The sequence below is a fragment of the Cynara cardunculus genome, assembly GCF_001531365.2.
Source record: "Cynara cardunculus var. scolymus isolate 2C chromosome LG 1, CcrdV1, whole genome shotgun sequence".
NCBI classification, from domain to species: Eukaryota; Viridiplantae; Streptophyta; class Magnoliopsida; order Asterales; family Asteraceae; genus Cynara; species Cynara cardunculus.
In genome coordinates this window covers 37,137,050-37,158,494 of record NC_037528.1, presented here as the reverse complement: position 1 = coordinate 37,158,494, position 21,445 = coordinate 37,137,050, and the positions used below count along the sequence as shown (strand labels likewise).

Sequence of the window (21,445 nt, the reverse complement as noted above, 5' to 3'; positions counted from 1 at the left end):
ATTTAAATCATATAACATGATATGGTTGTCATTAATAAAACTACTACCAAAGTTACCATTTTACCTTTATAATGATTATAAAATAAATTTGTATTTATTTATTTATTTTAATTTCTTAATATAACCTAAACTAATCTTGACCATTGATCAAAAAAATAGATGGATATGATTGGTTTACATAGTTTACACAAATGAAGACGGTTTTCATTTGATCGCTCATATATATATATATTGAAATTTTATTAGTTAACATATGATATTGTTTAGTTTTTTACCCTCTGGTTTGTATTAATTAATATATTATATTATTAATGATTTATTTTAAATATATTATGAAATGATAAAATTAATTATTTTTTTAAATGTCTTTTTAGATAATTTTGCATTTTTCAAGTAGCTTTCAACTAGATTTTGTTAAACATAATTAGTTCATCTGCTAGCATATCAACAATCAACTTGTTTATCAGTTAACAACTATTTTTATCAGTTAGTTCGCCAAGCATATTAAGGGAGGGTTTACCAAAAGTTTACTTGATAACTGCTTACTGGCAAGAGTCTACCACTCTCATTTATCTTATGTGATAACATTCCCGGCCATTAAAATAAATTGATGGCAAGCATTAATAATCTGGTAAGCATTTACCGGGTAAGAGCTATCACCCTCACTTACTGAGTAAGACTTTAGATCCTTACCTTTATTCTTACCGGGTAAAATTTTTGATCATTGCTATGTTCACCGGCTAAGGTAATTAAACTAATAAGCACTTACCAAGATAATTGTTTAATAAACAACCTCCAAAATGTACAAGCTAAATACATTGAAATCATATATTCATATTTTCATAATCATATTGATTGCATCGTTTTATGTCATGTTTAATAACATAAACAAAAGATAAAAATGATTAGAGTTGTATTATTTTGACCATTCTTAATGATTTCTGAACATCCAATTCGATCGCACTTTTATCAAAACCATGAATCAAACTACATTTCCGTGGTTGCAAATTTATGCGTAGAACCAAACAACAAAAGTCTCTGAAAAAGCAAATTATATTTGAATAGAATTAGAGTGTCGTACTCTAATTTTCAACAATTCTAACCGTCTTGTTCTACCAAGACAACGACATATTACAACACAAAACTCACCTCCAGGATGGTAAAACAATTGATTCAGAGATGGTATACTTGCACAAATACTTTACCCGTTATCTTTCTCCAAAATCAAGTTTTGTTCCTCATGATTCCATAAACCCTAATTGAAGCTCAGGATCTCCATACATACCAAATGGGCTCTTTTATTGGCTCAAAAAGATCAAATTGACCCCAGATTATTGCACAACGTGGAGAATTAAATACCAAAGTAGCATAATCCACGTGGTGTTGACTGCTGATCCATTTCTGACTGCAGATATTAACCAGAAAGATCCGAAAATTGGGGATAAAATGGTATCAATTAGAACAATACTGATCGTTTGGTTTGAGGGATCCGGATTTCATGGAAGAATTTGGATCCTTTAGTGTGTTTGGTTTGTAGGATTTGAAATGAAATTTTGAATTCGATTCTTCATAAATAATTTTAAAAAAAAAATTATAAATAAGTATAAAGTTAATCAAGTTGCCTTTTTATTAATTGATTATTACAATACAAATGTTTTTTAACATATATTTAAAACATTATTATATGCAAATCCTTCGAAATCACATGAAATACCAACTACTCACGTCTTATATTTGTGGGATGTCAATGAAATCCCGGGATTTCAAATTACATAAATCCTTCAAACAAAATGGAATTTGGTATGAAATTCCATTCCAAATCCAATCCAAACATGCAAACCAAAAGGGACCTAAGTAGGTAAAGGGGAAATAGAAACATGGTGATTACTTAGCATTTTGAAAGCTTGGCGGAAACATACTCCGCAATTGCCATACTTGACGTTAGACCAGGAGATTCGATCCCGAAGAGGTTTACAAGGCCGGGTATCTCATGAGACTCCTCTCCCTAGAATACAAAATAAAAGCAAAGAAGGTAAGAGCATCCATAATGGAAGGTTCCTATACCAAAAAGTGTAGTTCTTACAAGTCAGTGCCAGTAGGAGAGTTCTTATAACTCCCCAATATGTTGAGTTCTTGTACAAGAACCTTGGTTTTTACATTTTGTGTTAACTATTACTTATATTAGTTTCTAATGTATTTTTGGAGTAAATTACGTTTTTCATCTATGTGGTTTGTTAGAATTTGCGGATTTGGTCCCCATGGTTTTGAAATTACGATTTCGTCCCTATGGTTTGCAATTCATTGCCATTTTCATCCCGGAGGCAGCTCCTACCTTTAAGTAGGAAGGACTAAAATAGCAATGAGTTGTGAAACACGCGTACGAAAAAAACATCAATAAAGTTTAAATCACAAAGACGAAAACAACAATAAATTATAAACTGTAGAGATGAAAATCATAATTTCATAATTCCGGGGACGAAAATAGCAATTTTCAGCAAACCACTGCGAAGAAAAACGTAATTTACTCTATTTTTTGACTTTATCCACATTGAAGAAATACCCAGAGATCCACAAAAAGGAGGTTCCTGTAAGTGACTACCATAGTGGAGTTTTAAGGATGCCCTTAATTTGTTGAGTCGGCAATGATATGGCAAATAGAAGTGCAAAATGGAGGTCGCTTTTTGATAAACCGTAAACTAGCTTTTGAAAAACTATTTCAGATAGCTTATTGGGCCTTCTTTCACTTTTTTCCAATCATGCCCCTTGTATTTTCTATTAGGTCCTTTTACATGGACATCTAGCTTATCGATTAGTTTTTTCGAAGCATTACTAGTTTATCAACTAAGTTATAAACTAATGGCCGGTTTATTAGCCAAGAGCTAGTTTTTCAGCTAACAGCCAATAGCTAATTAATAAGCCAACAACTAGTTTATCGGCTAGTTTGTCAAACACGCCTGAATTTATAGAAATTGAACATATATCGTTGAAGGATGGCCTGAAATTAGGATGGTATATGCAAAAGCAATATAAAAGAACCTGAATGATAAAATCAACAAAGCCGTTTCCTGGACCAGATACTCTTGGTCGGATGCCAGCGTAACCAGGCTGCAGAGACCCATCCTTTAAAGAAGGGTAGTACTTCCTGATCTTCGGATAAAATTCCTTAGCACGATCAGCATGTACTGTGTAATCAAACCTGGAGTTCAATAAGCAAACAGAGTTGTCTGAGATCGGAAAAAAAAAAGTAAAAAGTTTATGCATAACAAGCATCCTTGATTGAAAATAGAAATATATTATGATGTGTTTATTAGGATTATCTGAATGTTTTCAGTCACAGCCGATTGGGCCACTAGACCCACTTTACTACATCGTCATATCGCTCTTGACAATAATGTCAAAACAACCATTTTTTTAACCGTGTGTGTCTAGACCAGCTTGATGAGGCCCTGAAGGTAACTGCAAGGAAAATCCCAAGTGGCCCTGAGAAGACTCAGACCGGTGACCTAATATGGGGCCATCAAAGCAATCAAAACCTTCCTTTTCAGTTCAGGCTGGTTCATCAGTTCAACTGCTTCTTGCCCGACTCCGATGAGATTCCATGTTTCTTTCAAATGTGGTTAATAAGCTAAATCTCAAGTCTCGTAAGAGTTCTGTAGCAAGATTTGAATTCTTGGTACCCTGTGGAATTCATAAAATGACCAAGGACTAGCTTTTATTTCATGAAGTCCACAGACGTCATTGCCAATCTGAATAAGGTGGCATTCTGAAAATTAAAGGGTTGTTCCATCATTTTCAGAAAATTGCAGGTTGTTGACTAACATTTACAGCAGGTTCATTTATCCAGCCAATGTTCAAGGGAAAATTGTCAACTGCTAGAAAAGGACTCGTTAATTTTCAATGTTCAAGATCTTTGTCACTAATGCAAAACATCTTTGATAAGTTGATTAAAATCATAGGGGAGGCTGCTAAATTCTGTGTCCAAGATCCACCTTATGGGTGACTGCTACATACATCTTATGATTGAAATAAAAATGTGTAAGAAATATAATATCAAATAACACAAGCAAATCAGATAAAAATGCATGCTTTTGTTTTGAAAGCCGGGTGTCTTTCATGGAAACAACCTCTCTACCCGCCATGGTATGCATACATCCTACCCCCTATATCCCACCTATGTGTGGGGGGATATACTAGTAGGTTTAGAAGCATTCCATTAATGATTAAACTAGATCCAATGAACTTTTCAAGATGAGGCAAAAATGGCCATATGAGCTTTACTCCAAGAGCGTGGTCACTGTTAGAATCATTTCCCATGCCTTCTCAGGTCAATTGATAACCAAACCAAACCAAACTAAACAAGCCCATTAAATCACACACAGAAGTACTGTGAGATGAGTCAAGATCCTAATCTTGCTATTACAATTATAAGATCAGCTCCTTTTCGCAATATTCCCACACAGATCTTGCCTCCACCAAGGCTTTTTCTTCGGACCAATTAGAACACTTAAATAACAACACTACAGTCAGCAGCCAGAAAAGCAAGAAATAAGGGTTCAAATAGTAATTAGTCGCAGAAAAACAAAGAAATTCCCAATATTTTATATAGTTTTTGGAAGGAAAAAAAGGTTTCAAGGAGAGCATAAAAATAACTTACTTGTTCTGAATGCTTGAGATATCATCTATATCATTAAGCCATTCAATATCAGGGCCAAATTTGACTTGACCATCCAGATCCAAAGTAACATGCACCCCAAGAGTACCATCCTCAGGTATAGGATAAATTAAATGCCTAAATGGAGGAACTGTAGTATTTGATAACGAAAAGTAGCAACCGCGGGAATAGTAAGATTGAGGAATTACTCCACGGTTTAGGCCGCTGAAACATCTAGCAAGGGCTGCCGAACTCAAGCCTGCAGCGTTCACTACAAGCTTAGGGAGAAGTACAACATCAGGGTACCGTTGAGACTTACAATCCCAGTTTCTTAGAGACTCGGTTTCAGAAATATGAAGATGAATTTGCTGTCCTTCAAGATGAGCACCAACCACAGTATTGTTGTAACAGAAGGTTGTTCCCTGACTTTCAGCTTCACCCTAAACTCACATTGGGTAACATCTCTGTCAATATGTATCAGCTCTGAACATGAAAATTATAGAGCATCAATAAAAGATCTCACTGTAAATGTTGAAATCAGACTGAAAGATGTAGACCACGGATATTTGAGCTAGCTGTCTTTTTCTATATTTGAAACTCGGTTGCTTTTTAGTTTTGCATATGTATAAATAAGCAAAGAACATTAAGGGGTGTTGGGTTCGTAGAATGGAATTTGGTGGAATTGGAATCCATCAAAGGAATTTGACTTTGAAGTAATTGGAATGAAATTTGACCATGCATTTGGTTGGTAGGAATTGGAATGGAATCTCTCAAAAAGAATTGGAATCTCCATGTTTGTCCGGCAAAATGTAGCTTCAGAATTTGAATGAAATAAAAATAAATGACCAAAATACCCATTTATTACATTTTCATAGAGCTCGATTCACTAAAATACTTTATAAGATAGTGGGTGGCAGTTGTGACGGCGAATAGTAGGGGCCTGGTGGTGGGTGAGTGGGGGTGCAGTGTGGGGTGGCGGGGCATGACAGTAGTAGTGTGGTTGTGGTTGGGGTAGGGTGGGGTGGATGGGTGGCACTGTGACCGAAAACGGTACTTGCATGGTGGGGGGGGGGGGRGGTGGTGTTGGTTAAATTGGATGCAAAAGTTATTTTTGTCTTTTTAAAACCAAATCATAAAATATGTTACATCTGCCAATCACTTATGCCAAGGAACGATGAAATCATTGATATGTGAAATTTAACCAATTCCTTTCATTTCAAAGAGTGAAGCAAACAAAGGAATTCGAATTTGGTCAAAGAATTTGACCGTTTCAATTTGGTACACCTCCGTTAAGGTTCACCTCCGTTAAGGTTCACGTACAAAAGAAGAAACAAATGAGTTGGGTTTTTCTTATATTCTAATAAGTGCTGTTTAGAATGAGGCCCCAGAGGCTGTTTTGGGTTTTTACTTTTTCAATAATGTGCGGGAATCTCTTTTGTTTGGTGGGGGTGCGCTTTCTGTTGGGCATTATGTTTTTCATGTCAATTGTGATTTGAGCTTTGCTCTCGGAGAGACCTTGGCCTCTCGAATGCCATTGGAGTGATTTTGCTTTCATTCTTTTAATTCAATTCCATCCGTTTGTATTCGTGTACACCAATTGGTATCAGAGCAGCAACGTTTCTGAGATGGCGACCCGTAGTGTGGCGACAAGGATGGAGGATCTGACAGCAGCGTCAGATCAATAGAAAAAGTGATGTGGACGATTATCGAGCAGATGGAGAAAATTCTGAAGCAACAGGACGAGGTAACAAGTTGAATTCAATTCCATTTTCCGAGGGTGAGGATTCGTCGGGATCGAATGGGAGAAAGAAGGAGAAGGAAGGATATGATCATAATCGTTTTTTATCCGTGAAAGGAAGAAAACTCGAGATACCTGCGTTCGATGGGACTGATCCAGACGGATGGATTCTCAAAGCCGAACGATACTTTTCGTTGAATCATTTGAATCAGGAACAACAAATAGATGTGTCGTTTATTGCCTTCGAAGGAGATGCCCCAAGATGGTTCCAGTGGGAAGACAAGCGACACCCGATCACTAGGTGGGAAGATTTGAAGTGTATGGTGCTGCGTCAATTCCGATCGCTGGCGGCTGCATCATTATGTGAGCAATTTCTGGCGATTAAACACGAGGGAACCATCGACGAGTATCGTCGAAAATCTAGGGAGCTCGTTGCTCCACTAGATGGAATACCGGAGGAGGTTTTCTTAAGCAGTTCATTAATGGCTTAGAAAACGTTATCAAAGTGGAGGTTCACTTGATGAATCCAATATCATTAAGTGATGCGATGGAGATGGCATCGAAAATTGAGGTTAAGAATAAATTGTTGAGCAGGGATCAAATTCCAATCTCTAATAGGAAGAGCTTGAGTGTGGGATCGGAGGCTCGTAACACGTGTACTCAATCGGTAGCGTCGTCGAACTCGTTAGCAAGATCAGGATCCGAGTTTAGAAGATTGTCTGACTAGGAAGTCCAACAGAAACGAGCACGGGGCCTCTGTTATCGTTGCGATGAGAAGTATTCGCCAGGGCACAGATTTAATAAGAAGGAGATGAGTGTCATTCTCGTATGTCATTCTCGTACAGGAAGACACAAATGAAGAGGGAGGGTCTAAAACTGAAGAGAAATCTCTGAATACGATCGATGTTGTCGACTTAGATTCCGTAATAGGATTAACAAATCCTAAAACGATGAAAATGGAAGGGATGTTGATGAGTAAAAAGTGATAGTCCTCATCGACAGTGGGGCCACGCACAATTTTATTTCAAAGGATGTGGTTCATAAACTGAATTTGGAAATAGAGAAGACGAGAGAGTATACGATCACGATGGGAATCGGGAAAACGGTACAAAGGGAAGGCGTTTGCAGGCACGTGACACTCATGATACAAGGACCGGACGTTGTAGAAGATTTCTTACCCACACAATTGGGAAATAGTGATGTGATATTGGGGATGCAATGGTTAGAGTCACTTGGTGCCATTTACAAAAAATGGAAGAATCAGATCATGAAATTCACAATCGGTGGTAAATCGGTGTCGTTGAAAGTAGATCTGGCTTTGGGCAGATCTAAAGCGTCACATAAGACCATAGGAAAAGTGATCTAGGAAGGAGGACATGGTGTTTTGGTGGAGTTAGGATCGTGTGAAGCTGGAGATGAGGAGGGAAAAGAAGAAGATTCGGTGCTAGAGCCGTTATTGAAGGAGTTTGATCAAGTCTTCAACATGCCTCAAGGTCTACCTCCAATTCGTGGAAGAGAACATGGGATTGACAAGGAGGGAACAGAACCGGTCAATGTACGCCCATATAGATATCCCCACTACCAAAAGGATGAGATCGAGAAGTTGGTAAAAGAAATGTTGGATGCGGGGGTTATTTGGCCTAGCTTGAGTCCTTTTTCGAGCCCAGTTCTGCTGGTGAAAAAAAAAGACGAAAGCTGGAGGTTTTGTATAGATTACAGAGCATTAAATAAAGCCACGGTGGTCGATAAGTTCCCAACTCCCGTCATAGATGAGCTGTTGGACGAGCTCCATGATGCCCGGGTAATCTCGAAACTGGATTTGAAATCCAATTACCGCCAAATTAGAATGGAAGAAGGGGACATTCAGAAGAAGGCGTTTCGTACTCATCAAGGGCATTACGAATTTCTCGTAATGCCTTTCGGGTTGGTCAACGCACCAGCCACATTTCAAGGCCCGATGAACAAGGTGTTCAACGACGTATTGCGGAAATTCGTTTTGGTGTTTTTTGACGACATCTTGGTTTATAGCAAATTCATTGATGAACATATAGAACACCTTAGAGTGGTTCTAGACATTTTATCTCAACATACCTTTATGCTAACAGAAAGAAGTGTGAGTTCGGTCGGGATAAGCTAAGTTACGGGGATTTTTGGGCCCGTCCGGTTATTACCGGAAGTTTGTAAGAGGGTATGGAATGGTGGCAGCTCCCGCTCCTCTCACGAATTTGCTCAAAAAGAACCACTTTCAGTGAACAGATGCAGCCAGTGTGCTTTTGCATAATTGAAGAAGTTATTGGCGACAACCCCGGTTCTAAAATTTCCCAACTTCTCGTCAAATTTCGTTATTGAGACGGATGCCTCGAGTTTTGGATTGGAGGCTGTGTTGATGCAGAATGAGCAGTCGATCGCTTATTTCAGCCAAGCTTTGGGACCTTGAAAAGGAATTGATGTCGATTGTTTTCGCCGTTCGAAAGTGGAGGCCGTACTTGCTCGTTAGACACTTTACCGTTCGTAGTGATCAGCGAAGTCTTCGATTCTTGTTGGAACAATGAGTAGTCGAACCGGAGTATCAGAAATGGGTTAGTAAACTGTTGGGTTACGATTTTTCAATAGTGTATAAACCGAGTAGTGCTAGTCGAGTAGTTGATGCTCTATCTCGAAAGAAAGAGGTGGTCGAGTGTTCAAGCTTGGGTGGCCCTCAATGGAGACAATGGGATAGCCTGAAACAATAGACTGACAAGGATGATCTTTTAAAAAAAACCAAATCTGATCTGTTAATTGATGCAATAGCCCAAAAAGAATTCAAACTTAGACAAGATTTATTGCTATACAAAGGGCAACTGGTTCTACCGAGAAAATCAAAGCTGATCCCACTGTTGTTTGAGGAATGCCATAACTCACCGATAGGCTGTCACGGTGGAGAGGATCACACTTATCAGCGTATCGCAGCTGAAGTTTTCTGGGTGGGAATAAGGAAAGACATCGTGGACTCGGTAAAGAAATGCGAGGTCTGTCAAAGGAACATGAACCTCAGTGGGTCGCCAACAGGTTTGTTATACAACCCTTGGCTCTTCCTACTACGGTATGGGAAGAGATATCGATGGATTTCATTGAAGGGTACCACGGTCTAATGGAATGAATACGATTCTGGTAGTGGTCAATCGTTTAAGTATATATGCCCATTTCATTGGTCTCAAACATCCTTTCGACGCTCAATCGGTAGCCGACATTTTTTGTTAAGGAGATCATTCGGCTACATGGTATCCCGCAATCCATAGTTTCTGATCGAGATAAGGTAATTCTCAGTGGGTTCTAGAGAGAGCTCTTTAAGTTGCAAGGTTCTAAGCTGAATTACAGAACTGCTTACATCCACAGTCCAATGGTCAGACCGAAGTGGTCAACAAATGCTTGGAACAATACTTACGCTGTTGGGTTTCGGACAGACCAAAACAGTGGAGTCAGTGGTTACCATGGGCCGAATTGTCCTATAATACGTCCTATCATACGTCCCTAAAATGTTCCCCGTTTAAAGTGCTTTATGGAAGGGACCCTCCTCCGTTATTACGATATAATCAGCAGCTTCGAACTTACAAACAGTGGAACAAGAACTGTGACCAGGGATGAGATTTGGGATGAAGTTAGAATGCAACTCTTAAAAGCCTAATGTAGAATGAAACAACAAAAAGATTTACGACGCAAAGAAATTGAGTTTGTTGCGGGAGATTGGGTTTTTCTAAAATTGCGCCCTTAACGTCAGAAGTCGTTGATTAAGGGGAATAACCCAAAGCTTTTAGCAAGATTTTAGGGCCCTTACTGAATCTCATAAAAGATAGGCCAGGTGGGCTACAGATTAGTACTACCGTATGGAGTAAAAATCCACCCAGTTTTTCACGTATCGTAATTGAGGCAAGCTTTGGGAGGTTGCGTGTCTGCTAAAGACATTCCCTCGCAAATTTCGGATGACATGGTGTTACAAGCAGAGCCGGAGGACTTGATGGATGTACGTCTAGTGCCAAATGGGGATGCAGGGCAGTTGGAAGTTTTAGTAAAATGGAAGGGTTTATAAGATTTTGAATCCTCTTGGGAACTATTGACCCCTGTTGCAGCGGTTTCCTGATAAGCACCTTGAGGACAAGGTGCTTTCTTTGGGGGAAGTATTGGTACACCTCCGTTAAGGTTCATGTATAGAAGAAGAAACAAATGAGTTGGGTTTTTCTTATATTCTAGTAAGTGTTGTTTAGAATAAGGCCCAGGGGCTGTTTTGGGTTTTTACTTTTCCAATAATGTGCGGGAATCGCTTTTGTTGGGTGGGGGTGCGCTTTCTGTTGGGCATTCTGTTTTTCATGTCAATTGTGATTTGAGCTTTGAGCTTTGCTCCGGGAGAGACCATGGCCTCTCGAATGCCATTGGAGTGATTTTGCTTTCATTTTTTTAATTCAATTCCATCAGTTCGTATTAGTGTACACCAAATAAATTTTTGAAATCCCATGGATTCCATGAACCAAACAACACCTTAAGAGTCATACCGTCTGTGAGAGCATCAAGGAATGCGAGTCGATTATTCCTGAAGTTGGTGACCATAAAGCTCTCACGCATTGCAATTCAGGCTCTAATGCCATCGCTTCAGAACCCTCCATCATTCTCAATCCTTCAACTCCATTTTCATTCCCAAGATTCATTAGATAATTCAACTTTGGAACCTCCTCATGCCTAGAAGCAACAATGAGCTTCCCAATTTGCTTATGAGGAATCGCATGTTTCTTACAGTACTCATATAGTAACCTTCTTCCTCTAACACAAAAATAAGCCTGCAAAATGTTTTGAAGTCATTATCGAAACATTTCAGAATCATGATCTTGCATATGTTGTTCATGTGCAAGATATCATTATGGATATCAATAGGTTATGGAAGATGGAGGTCACATTTGGTTTGTAAGATTGGACAGGATTTGGAATTAAAAACCATTCCAAATCTATGTTTGGTTTGAAAGAATTATTGGATTTGACATCCTGGGATTTCATTGAAATCCCACAAACATGGGATGATTTAGAAATCCTATGGGGGTGGTTGGTATTTCATGGGATTTCATACAATTTGTTTGCAATAATGTTTTAAAATATGTTAAAAACACCCTTTTTGTAATAATCAATTACGTAGAACCAAATGGACCGAGAGAGTACTATGACATGCCTCCCCTACAACATCAAATATCTTTGCCTTGTAGGCCGACAAAAAGTAAATGTCACCTTTTATAAATAAGATGTACTCTATTATATGATGCTTTTATTCATAGTGAACAAGTCTAGTGTGTCTTCCAAAGTCAATTATGGAGTGCAAATTGTTTCTCACATAATTTTCTTAACTAACCTCCGGTTGAATTTGTGCACATGCTTTGGTTGCCAAGGCTTTTTCCTAGAGACAAAAGCTCCACATACGATTCGTTTTTTTCACTTAACTCATGAAATATATAGGATTCTACAATGAATGAACTCATGTGTGTTAGAAGCTCCATATATGACTCTTTTTCTGATGTTCAGGGGTTTGCAGGGTTCAAAAGGCATGTCATGGCACGATATGGCATAAGACGCGTCTCCGTGTAAGGCCTATAGCGTTTCTATAAGGCGTGGCTCACGCCATGGCGCCTTAAGGCGCGCCGTAGTGTCCGTCTTTTACAAGGAGTGACTTTTTTCAAAAAAAATATTTTTTAGTTCTTTTAATTATTTTATAGCTTTTGTTTTCACACGTTTAACTTTGATTTTACACTATTATAGATTCATCTAACCATGTCACTCACAATTTCATGAATTCATACATGTCATGGACTCACGATTAAAACAAAGTTGTAAAATTACCCTTCTAAGTTCTATTTTGAATATTTAGTCTAAGATTATTTTTATAATAGTAACCTATATGATTTTTCTTCTTCTAAATTCTAATATGAATATAAATTTTCTAATATCATTATATGATTGGATAATATATAGTAAACATACAAGTATTTACATAATTCTATATATGACATACAAATTTGTTGCCTTATGTCACGCCTTGAAAAACGTTGCGTCCTCGTCGTGGTGTGTAATATTTGAGGCATGATCCCGCAACCATGTCGTACCTTACGCCATTTAGAACCTTGGGTTTTTCTATTGCTTTGTTATACCCTGGGTCAAATAGTCACTAATAGTAGGCTAAGTGGAAGGGTCAAGATTGGGGGTGTAGTAGAAAGGTACAAGTAGTGACTGCAATAAAATTACACAATGAAAAGCACAAGGTTTAAGAAATGGGTGATTATTATACTTTTTAATTAACTAAATAACAATTCTACCCTTAATGATAGAGGCAAACCTTCTCTCTTCCTCTCCCTCTCATCAGCTCTTGAATATTCATGTGTCATAATTATATGTAGAGTTGGAAATTTAGTACTCCCTCCGTCCCAAAATAAATGTCCACAATGAAAATGGCACATAGTATTAGGAATGCGTAATTATTGCACTTCTTAAATAACTAAATGACATTTTTACCCTTGATAATAGAGAGGGAAACTTTCTCATTCTCATATTGAGGGTAAAAGGGGATGGAAAGTGGACACTTATTTTGGGGACAAACTAAAATAGTAATGTGGACACTTAATTTGGGATGGAGGGAATATTACAAACATCTATTTTAGAAAGTGACACATATTTTTGGACAAACTTACATAGAACTGTAGATACTTATTTTGGGACAAACTTAAATAGAAATGTGGACACTTATTTTTGGGAGGGGGGAGTATCATTCAAGAACCAGGGTTGATGAATACATAAGCCCAAATCCACAAGATAAGAATTCAAGATTGGTGATAAGTGACAAAGTAGAACACAAAGCTATTATTGAGAACAAGATTGAAAAGCTAAATGCAAAAGATGATGTGACCTTATTATGATATTCCTGATTCAAATTGCCAAGCTATTATTGAGAACGAGATTGAAAAGCTAAATGAGGAGAGACTATAATTAAAGTTCAATGGAGATCAAAGGCGATAATGCAAAAGGAAAAGACTAGTGTTGATTTTATTTCTAAGGATTAATAATGTTCCATATTTACCTAAGCGTAAGTCAAAACAAGATAAGTGCTTTTTGTCTCTACTATATCCAGGGAAACAACTTTAAGGGGAGTTTGGGTCACATAATAGAATTTTGTGGAATTGGAATCTATCAAAGAAATTTGACTTGAAAGAAATTGTAATGAAATTTGACCACGCGATTTGTTGGCATTAATTGGAATGGGAACTCTCAAAAGAATTGGGAGAGGGTGTGTGGGTGGTGGGTGATGGCTGTGACAAGAAGACAACAGTAGTGGCGACAACAGTAGTGACGACAACAGTAGTGGCGACAACAGTAGTGGCGACAACGGTGTTTTGTGGGGGGTGGCAACTGTGGCACTGACAATAGTGCTATGGTGGTGGCAGCTAAGCAATTAACACGGTCAATTGTAGAAATTGCGGTCCGGACCGTGATTTGAAATTGTTGTTACTGCGATGGTATAGCGGTACTACAGCGGTAAAATTAATTTGGTTCATAAAATAAATATGAACATATATATATATATATATATAACTTAATATATTGTGTGCCTAATACATATTATGTAAAACAATTCAAACCACACAAGCAACATAGTAATAGAGTTTATAAAGCTCATAAACGACAAAACGAACTAATTGCAATCCACATGCTAAAACATGTGGTAATTATTGCCTTTTAAAACTAAAACTAATAAAGATGCCTAACATGGAAAGAAAAATATATGAATGGGTCAAACAACACATAGCTATTCAAATTTTATAAACTGAACATTTGCTATACAATTATGTTTATAAACTGAGAAAACAAAGCAATAAATAGGAGTATGGGAGAATGGGAGTATGGGACAATGGATGAACACAAAACAATAATGTTGCTGGTAGAGTCTGGAGAGAGGAGGGAAGTTCGATTGAGGGGTAGAATCGTAGGTTGAAGTAGTCTGGAGACAAGCGATCCTAGTGGCATTGCTTGTATACAAAATTGGTCTGAATTTGGGTCAAATAGAAGTCTCATTGGGTCAAATAAAAGTAACATGGGTCTCAAACAAAAAAGCCCACTCAAAATAGCCCAAAGACAACAGAAAAAAAAAAAGACAAGGGACAAAATAGCGCCATTATCGACTGATATTTCAGATCAAATAGCGGTATTTAGCTTCACAATTTGCGGTACCGCTATTAAGCCGCTATTTGCAGACTTCTATTTCCCAAATGACCGTTAACCGCTATAGTGTGCAATTAACTGCCCAGAGTGGCGGCGATGGTTTGTGGGGGTGGATAGGTGGAGGCTGCCACGACGATGGTGGTGGCGGCAATGATGGTTGTTGGTGGTGGTGGGAGGGGAATGGTGTTGGTTAAAAATTGGATGTAGACGTTATTTTTGTTTTTTAAAACCAAATTATGAAAACCGTTGCATAAGTCAAGGAATACTCAATTCCTTGACTTATGCGAGGGAATTTAACAATTCCATTCATTTCAAGAAGTGAACCCTGACAAAGGAATTGATCATTCCAATTCCCTTGAAATCCCATTGATTCCATTAACCAAACAGAACCAAAGATACAACGTCAAGTATACACGACTACGAGAAGATTGTCGCAAAGCTCATGTCTAACTCTGCAACACTTAAGCCCAAGGTTGAATCATTTTGAATGGAGAGAATAATAAGGATCATAACATTAGAAAAAGATAGAAGTATATGGGAATATATACTAGGATAACGGTTGATATTTTTTCGACAATTACCAGGATAACTTTTAGATGGTGTTTGGTTGATGGATATGGGTTCTAAAAATGGGAATGAACCCCTAGAATTTGGTACATCCTTCGAACCTGCCAAAGGGATCAGGTTTAGAAAATTCATTCACATGTCATTCCCATCCTCTTAGATCTCGTTTGGTTAGCATATTTGATAGGATTTGGAGAAATTTGAAATTGAATTCCATTCCAATCCTATGTTTGGTTTGAAGGGATGCTTAGATTTGAAATTCCACAAACATAGGATTTAGAGATCTCGGGGGTGGTTGGTATTTTGCGAGATTTCATAGGATTTGTTTTTAATAATGTTTTAAACTATATTAACATATTTTTGTAATAGTCAATTAATAAAAATGTAATTTAATTATTTTTATAAGTATTTATAAAGAAGGGAATTTAATTTCATCCAAAATCCTACAAACCAAACACACCAAAGATTCTAAATTCTTCCAATTCCAAATCATGACATGAAATCCAAATTCCTTCAGAAACATTCCGTCAAACCAAATGGGCCCTTACTATATTTGTCCTTTCATTCTCGCCTAAGAATCTAACAACAGTGTTTTTTTTCTCAATTCATGGCTTCTCTTCATGTCCTTTCATTACCTTCATTTATTTTTATCGTCTTAGAACAAGCATTGTTAGGATAAATTATAAGTCCTAAAAAGACGTCAACATGGCTATTAGATGATTGGATAAAACTAATAGAAAAGTAATCCTTGTTAGGTGAGACATCTTTGGTTCGGTATTCATGAGATCCTAGTGCTTCTTTCGATGTCAAGCCTTAGAGACCTTGGTTCGTTAATTGTTCTTCCATATTCTTCTTAAAATTTGGGGAACAAAAACTAAACCATGAGTCCATAATTGTCCAAAAAGGCACAAAACTTTGGAAGTTAACTTTGCATATGACCCTAATACTTGGTGGATTTAGACATTTCTAAAAGCATGATCTTTAGATAGGACTTGGTGGAGGCACAGGAAGGTAGAGATATCGTGTGAGGACTTGGGCCTTATTGTGGTCGAGGGAGGGGGTTGAGTGGTAGAGGCTTGATCGAGGGTGGGAGTGGGATCCGTCCTGCACGGGAGGAGTTGGGTTAAAGAGATCAAGTAGCTACGTATGAGAGTCCTAGGTTGGTAGCAAGGAATCTTTGGGGTAGCCTGAAGTAGCTTTTGTGCAAGTTTATCCAAGTTGGGGTCTCTCCATTATTTTACGAATGCGGCCGATTGGTTGTATCGTACATTCAAACTACTTTGTATGTTTTTTGTCCTGACTTGTTTAATCTCTTTCCATTGCTTCGCGACCTCGTTTCTTGTTTTTGGCTTTCGTTGGATCGCTTAAGATTCCAAAAAAATTTGCAAAAATTATTTCGCAAAAAAAAAGTTTTTTCAACTCGGGGATCTTCACGGAAACTGCCTCTCTACCCTTTTGGGAAAAGGAAAGGCTTGCGTACATTTTATCCTCCCCAGACCCTACTCCGTGTAGGATTTACTTGGTTCGATTGGTTTGGTTTTCATCATGGAAGTAGTATCATATCATCTTGCACATAGATACTTGATAGCAATAGATACATCATATATTCCCTATGTTGAAACAAAATTTGCAAGAATTACTTACCGTATTCCAAGATACTTGCAACGTTATTTCTTGTCAAATTTCGAGTTAAATTACCTATTATCCTCATTTAGTTTGTGCAACTAGGATGATGGTAATAGGTGATTTAACTTGGGATATTGACAAGAAATAACATTGCAAGCATAGTTGCTAGTATTAGTTTCTATCCACAAGTATCTCCCTATTGTCTTTGTCAATGGTATTTAAAATATCTTTTACAATCGAACTCCTGGATAGAGTTACTGGGGCCAAGAGGAGGCCGAACCGGCAATAGCAAAAACCATATCAAATTGCATCTAATTTGATAGTTTAGTTTTTAAACATAAAGGTTCAATTCCATTTCAGAAACAAAAAAACCTAAATTGGTTTTGTTGGGTTAGAATTGTGATTTGAGGGTTATTCAGTGGCCAACTTTTTCGTGCGTAAACTATATGTTCTAGTCATGTTCATCATCAAAAGGATTCCACATTTTGAAGCCATTAGTCTAATTCTAGGGGCGGATTTAGAGCATAAGGGTTGGGGTACTTGCCCCAGCAAATAAATGATGTGCTAACTTGATAACATAATTATACCTAAATTTTCTATTATGCCCCCAACAATAAAAGCCAGTTCCCCCAATTATCTATTATGCCCCCAACAAATAAAAGCCAGTTCCCCCAATTATCCAACCCGATCTTAATAAAAGCTAATTGATTTTGTTGTAAATGGTATAGTGGTAATGTTGATTCAACTCGGTTCAAATGGGTTATTTGCTTTATAAATTAACCACAAAAGTTTGTAATGAATATGAATCAGAAAAAACCATTTGCAATCCTAAAACCTACTGAAATGAGGGTTGTAATCTTATGGCATAGTAAGAGCAAGTGATTGAAGAAACCTTGAGAGATTTGGCAGGGTAATAGATACCGCCATGAATGACTTGGCTATTGCGAGAACTGGTACCCGTTCCAAAAGACGAAGCAGATTCGATCACCAAAACATTTCTTCCAAAATTCAAAGACAATTCCCTGGCTACAGCGATTCCCACTACCCCCGCCCCTATCACCACACAATCCGCCATTTCCTTCGGAACTCCTGCTGAACTGAAGTTCTTCCACACTATAATCGATGGTGTTTCTGCCAAATTCCTGATTGAATCTCTCACCAACTTCTTCAATTTCATCATCGGCTTTCAATTAACTAGAAACCCGATATTTACTTCAATGGGTTTCAGTTGGGATTAGGTAAAATGGTGTTGCCAACAGCCGTATCCCTCCAACAAATTTTAAATGGGTTTTGGAATTAAAGAAGGCATGGCAAGTCCACAGAAACAAGCGAGACTTTTCTTGAAAACATATTTGCCGGAAAATAGGTTTTGGCACTTTTTGTTGACATACACAACTAATTCATACAAAGTTCGAAAACTAATAAAGCCTCCTCAACCTATCTGGACTAGGTCTTTGTCGAGATGAGAATACTGTTACTTTTCCACTTCTTTTCACAGAGTTCCAGAGCCAAGAGGGCATTGTAGTATTCCACCCTTCAACAAAACCAGAATGCCTCTGCCTATTTAAAAAAAAAAAAAGCAAGGGGTGTTTGGGAGTATTTATTTGAAACAACTTATGTTTTTTTATAAAAATATTTATCAATTTATTATAAGTCAGAAATGTTTAATTTCTTCAAAAACTTCTCATTACCGGTTTGGCACCGGTATAAGTTGTTTATCCAAACACTCAAAAGTGTTTATGGCACCGAAATAAGTAAATAAGTTGTTTTTATAAGCAATCACAAACATCCCCAAAGTATCATGACCTCTCTCATGTATGAGCTACCGAACTGCCTTCCTTGCTTGCCTGGAATGAGAGGACAGACTGCGAGATGGACAGCAGGTTCGGGTGCGTTTGGTACGCAGACATGACAGGACAGGACAGGACAGGACAGGACAGGTGTTCAACGTTTGGTAAGACATGACAGGATAGGACAGAACAGGACCGAACTGGTTAAAATGACCAATTTACCCCCAGTGACATTTCAAGTACATAACTACATATCAGACGAAACAATAGGCAAAATCGAGTGTGTTGAGAAACAGTAGGCAAAATCGATTTATCAATCCAAACAGTAGGCAAAATCGATTTATCAATCGAAACAGTAGGCAAAATCGATTACCAGCTATGAAGATCGATGGAGATGGAGGAGACGGTGGATGCTGTGAAGAAATCGATGCTATGAAGAAGACGACGAAACAGTAGGCAAAATCCAAACACCCGGTTCATGATTCAACTAAAAATACAAAATCAATAAAAAAAATCATTTCGAATTTCATCAAATAGAACAAACCCCAGTTCGTGAAATCCAAATAGAACACATAGAAAATCGAGAGAAATTGACCGTACCTTTGTTCTTGGATGCTGTGAAGAAATCGATGGAGATGGAGGTCTCCAGTGAAGAAATCGATGGAGATGGAGATGGAGATCGATGGAGATGGAGATCGATGGAGATGGAGGTGGACTGTGAAGAAATCGATAGAGATGGAGATCGATCGAGATGAAGGTCTCATGTGAAGAGATCGATGGAGATGAAGGTCTCCTGTGAAGAAATCGATGGAGATGGAGATCGATGGAGATGGAGGTGGACTGTGAAATCGATGGAGATGGAGATCGATGGAGATGGAGGTGGACTGTGAAGAAATCGATGGAGAAGAAGACGACGAAGATGGAGATGGAGATCGATGGGTATATTTGTCAAATATGTCTTGTTCCACTTAGTTCCAGGGGGTGAGGGTGAACAGACTTGTCCCATACGTGTTCCACTTAGTTCCATTTAGTTCCACTTAGAAACACACCAAACATGGGACAAGTGTGTCCTGTCCTGTCCCACCCTGTTCCACGTACCAAACGCACCCGAAAGGAATTGGTTACTAAACCCTAGTAGAGTATATCTATATCTATTCTACCTTATAAACCAGGTTTTATAAAAGTTTTAAAAACAATCTTAAATGCATAAGATGCTGCCTTTTGATGCACAAAGTCTTAAAAGTGTTGAAAACAAATCGTAATGCACAGAATACTACAAACTTATGCATAAAGTCTTAAAATTGTTGAATATATACTCCCCGGCTCCCAAAGACGTGGATTCCTTCTCCTAAGGCAACCATTCATGTTCTTGAAACCATCACAGCTTATCAAGGTTAGTTCACCATTCGTTCTATCAATCTCTACTTCACTATCAATCTCTTGTTCATATTACCGTAAATTTGTGGCAAATTACGCACAAATTGCACAACTCTTAACAGACCAGCTATGCAAGGATAGTTTTGGATGGTCTCAACAGGCTACTCAAGGCTTCAAATGCTTAAAGTAAGCCATGGTGACCTTCCCAGTGTTAGCCATGCTAGATTTTTTGGTTCCTTTTTGCGACCGATGCTTTGAGTTACAGAGTAGGGGTTGTTTTGATGCAAAACAGCAAGTCGATTGCATTATTTATCAGGATCTTGGGAGCTCGAGCATGGCTTAAATTGGTCTATGAAATGGAATTGACGGCAATCTGTTTACCTGTCAAAATATTGAAACACCATCTTCTGGGAAGGTGTTTCACCATTTACACGAACCAACAAAGCCTAAAGTATATCATGCAACAATAGGAGAACGAGGAAGAATACGAACGTTGAGTGAGCAAATTGATGGGTTGTAATTTCGAATACACTGCAAGCAAGGAGTTACTAACCACGTGACAGATGCCTTGTTACGAAAAGTAACTGATAAGTCCAGAAATCATACAAACATGATGCAATCTTCAAGAATCATGATGAACATAAAAGTAGAAAGAATATTATCAAAGGATGATTTGATTGAGAGAGAGAATTACACAGCACTAATCTCTTGATAATTCTGCTAATGACAATTGTAATGACAATTACAAGGAAAATACTATTTATACTAGGAAATAGTAAAGGCTACACTATTACAAACAATTACACTAAGGAGAAACTTGAATACAACTTTAAAGCTCTAACTTGAACCCAACATTCTCCCCCTTTGGATTCAAGTTTGGACTCTTGTGAATTTTGTTTTGCGCAGTCCAAGAATCTTCTCCAGCCTTCTCAGAGCATTCCTACATTGGATCTTTTCCTCGAGCAAGTTTATCGCATTGATTAGCAAATATCTTTCTTTAGAACTCATCCGTTTAGATTCAGCAGCTTTATCGTTCATCACCTTCTTCAAGTCAAGTGCCCTTCTCACTAATTTGATCGTACCGTCAGAATATTTATTCAACTCGCTAAACCTCATGAACTTCTTTACTTGTAGTTGTGCAAAATAGACGACCCCGAACTCTGGGCTTTCAAGAACCATATGCACTGGATAGCCTTCAATGTGTTCTAGGTCTTGATTCGGTCTTTTAAGATTGATGATTTGCTGATTGTCTTCAAGCCCCATCTGTACATCAATGACCATTGCCAGTTTCACATGACATCGTATAAACCTCTTGATTGCTTCAAGARCAACCAATTCTCCTTCTTTTCTGATCGTCATGTTTTTGAGTTCAAAATACATATATTCAAGGTCATCTAAGTATAAGTTCGAGAAGTCTACTTCGTTGAATCTCCAAATCTGACCATCCTGCCTTGTTACAGTGAAAACAGGATACCA

The 21,445-nt window shown here is 38.0% G+C and overlaps 1 protein-coding gene across 1 annotated transcript; it reads right to left on the bottom strand.

Annotated features, from left to right (window-relative positions):
- Positions 1–1,635: 1,635 nt before the first annotated feature.
- On the bottom strand, positions 1,636–18,217 carry LOC112517920 (L-2-hydroxyglutarate dehydrogenase, mitochondrial). Its single transcript, XM_025125345.1, has 5 exons — positions 17,695–18,217; positions 10,916–11,197; positions 4,655–5,091; positions 3,037–3,196; positions 1,636–2,005 (listed from the first exon to the last, which is right to left on the bottom strand). Exons 1-5 carry the CDS (start codon positions 17,980–17,982, stop codon positions 1,889–1,891), a joined length of 1,284 nt encoding a protein of 427 aa, XP_024981113.1. The 5' UTR covers positions 17,983–18,217; the 3' UTR covers positions 1,636–1,888.
- Between the last annotated feature and the right edge of the window lie 3,228 nt (positions 18,218–21,445).

Bases quoted from the DNA above. Each gene is read 5' to 3' on its own strand.
- LOC112517920 (XM_025125345.1), bottom strand. From the start codon at position 17,982: ATGATGAAATTGAAGAAGTTGGTGAGAGATTCAATCAGGAATTTGGCA. The intron at 5,092-10,915 runs GTATGACTCTTA...ATGTGAGTTTAG, and splicing joins CCTTGATGCTCTCACAGACG to GGTGAAGCTGAAAGTCAGGG. The intron at 2,006-3,036 runs GTTCTTTTATAT...TTTGTATTCTAG, and splicing joins TTGTTGATTTTATCATTCAG to GGAGAGGAGTCTCATGAGAT.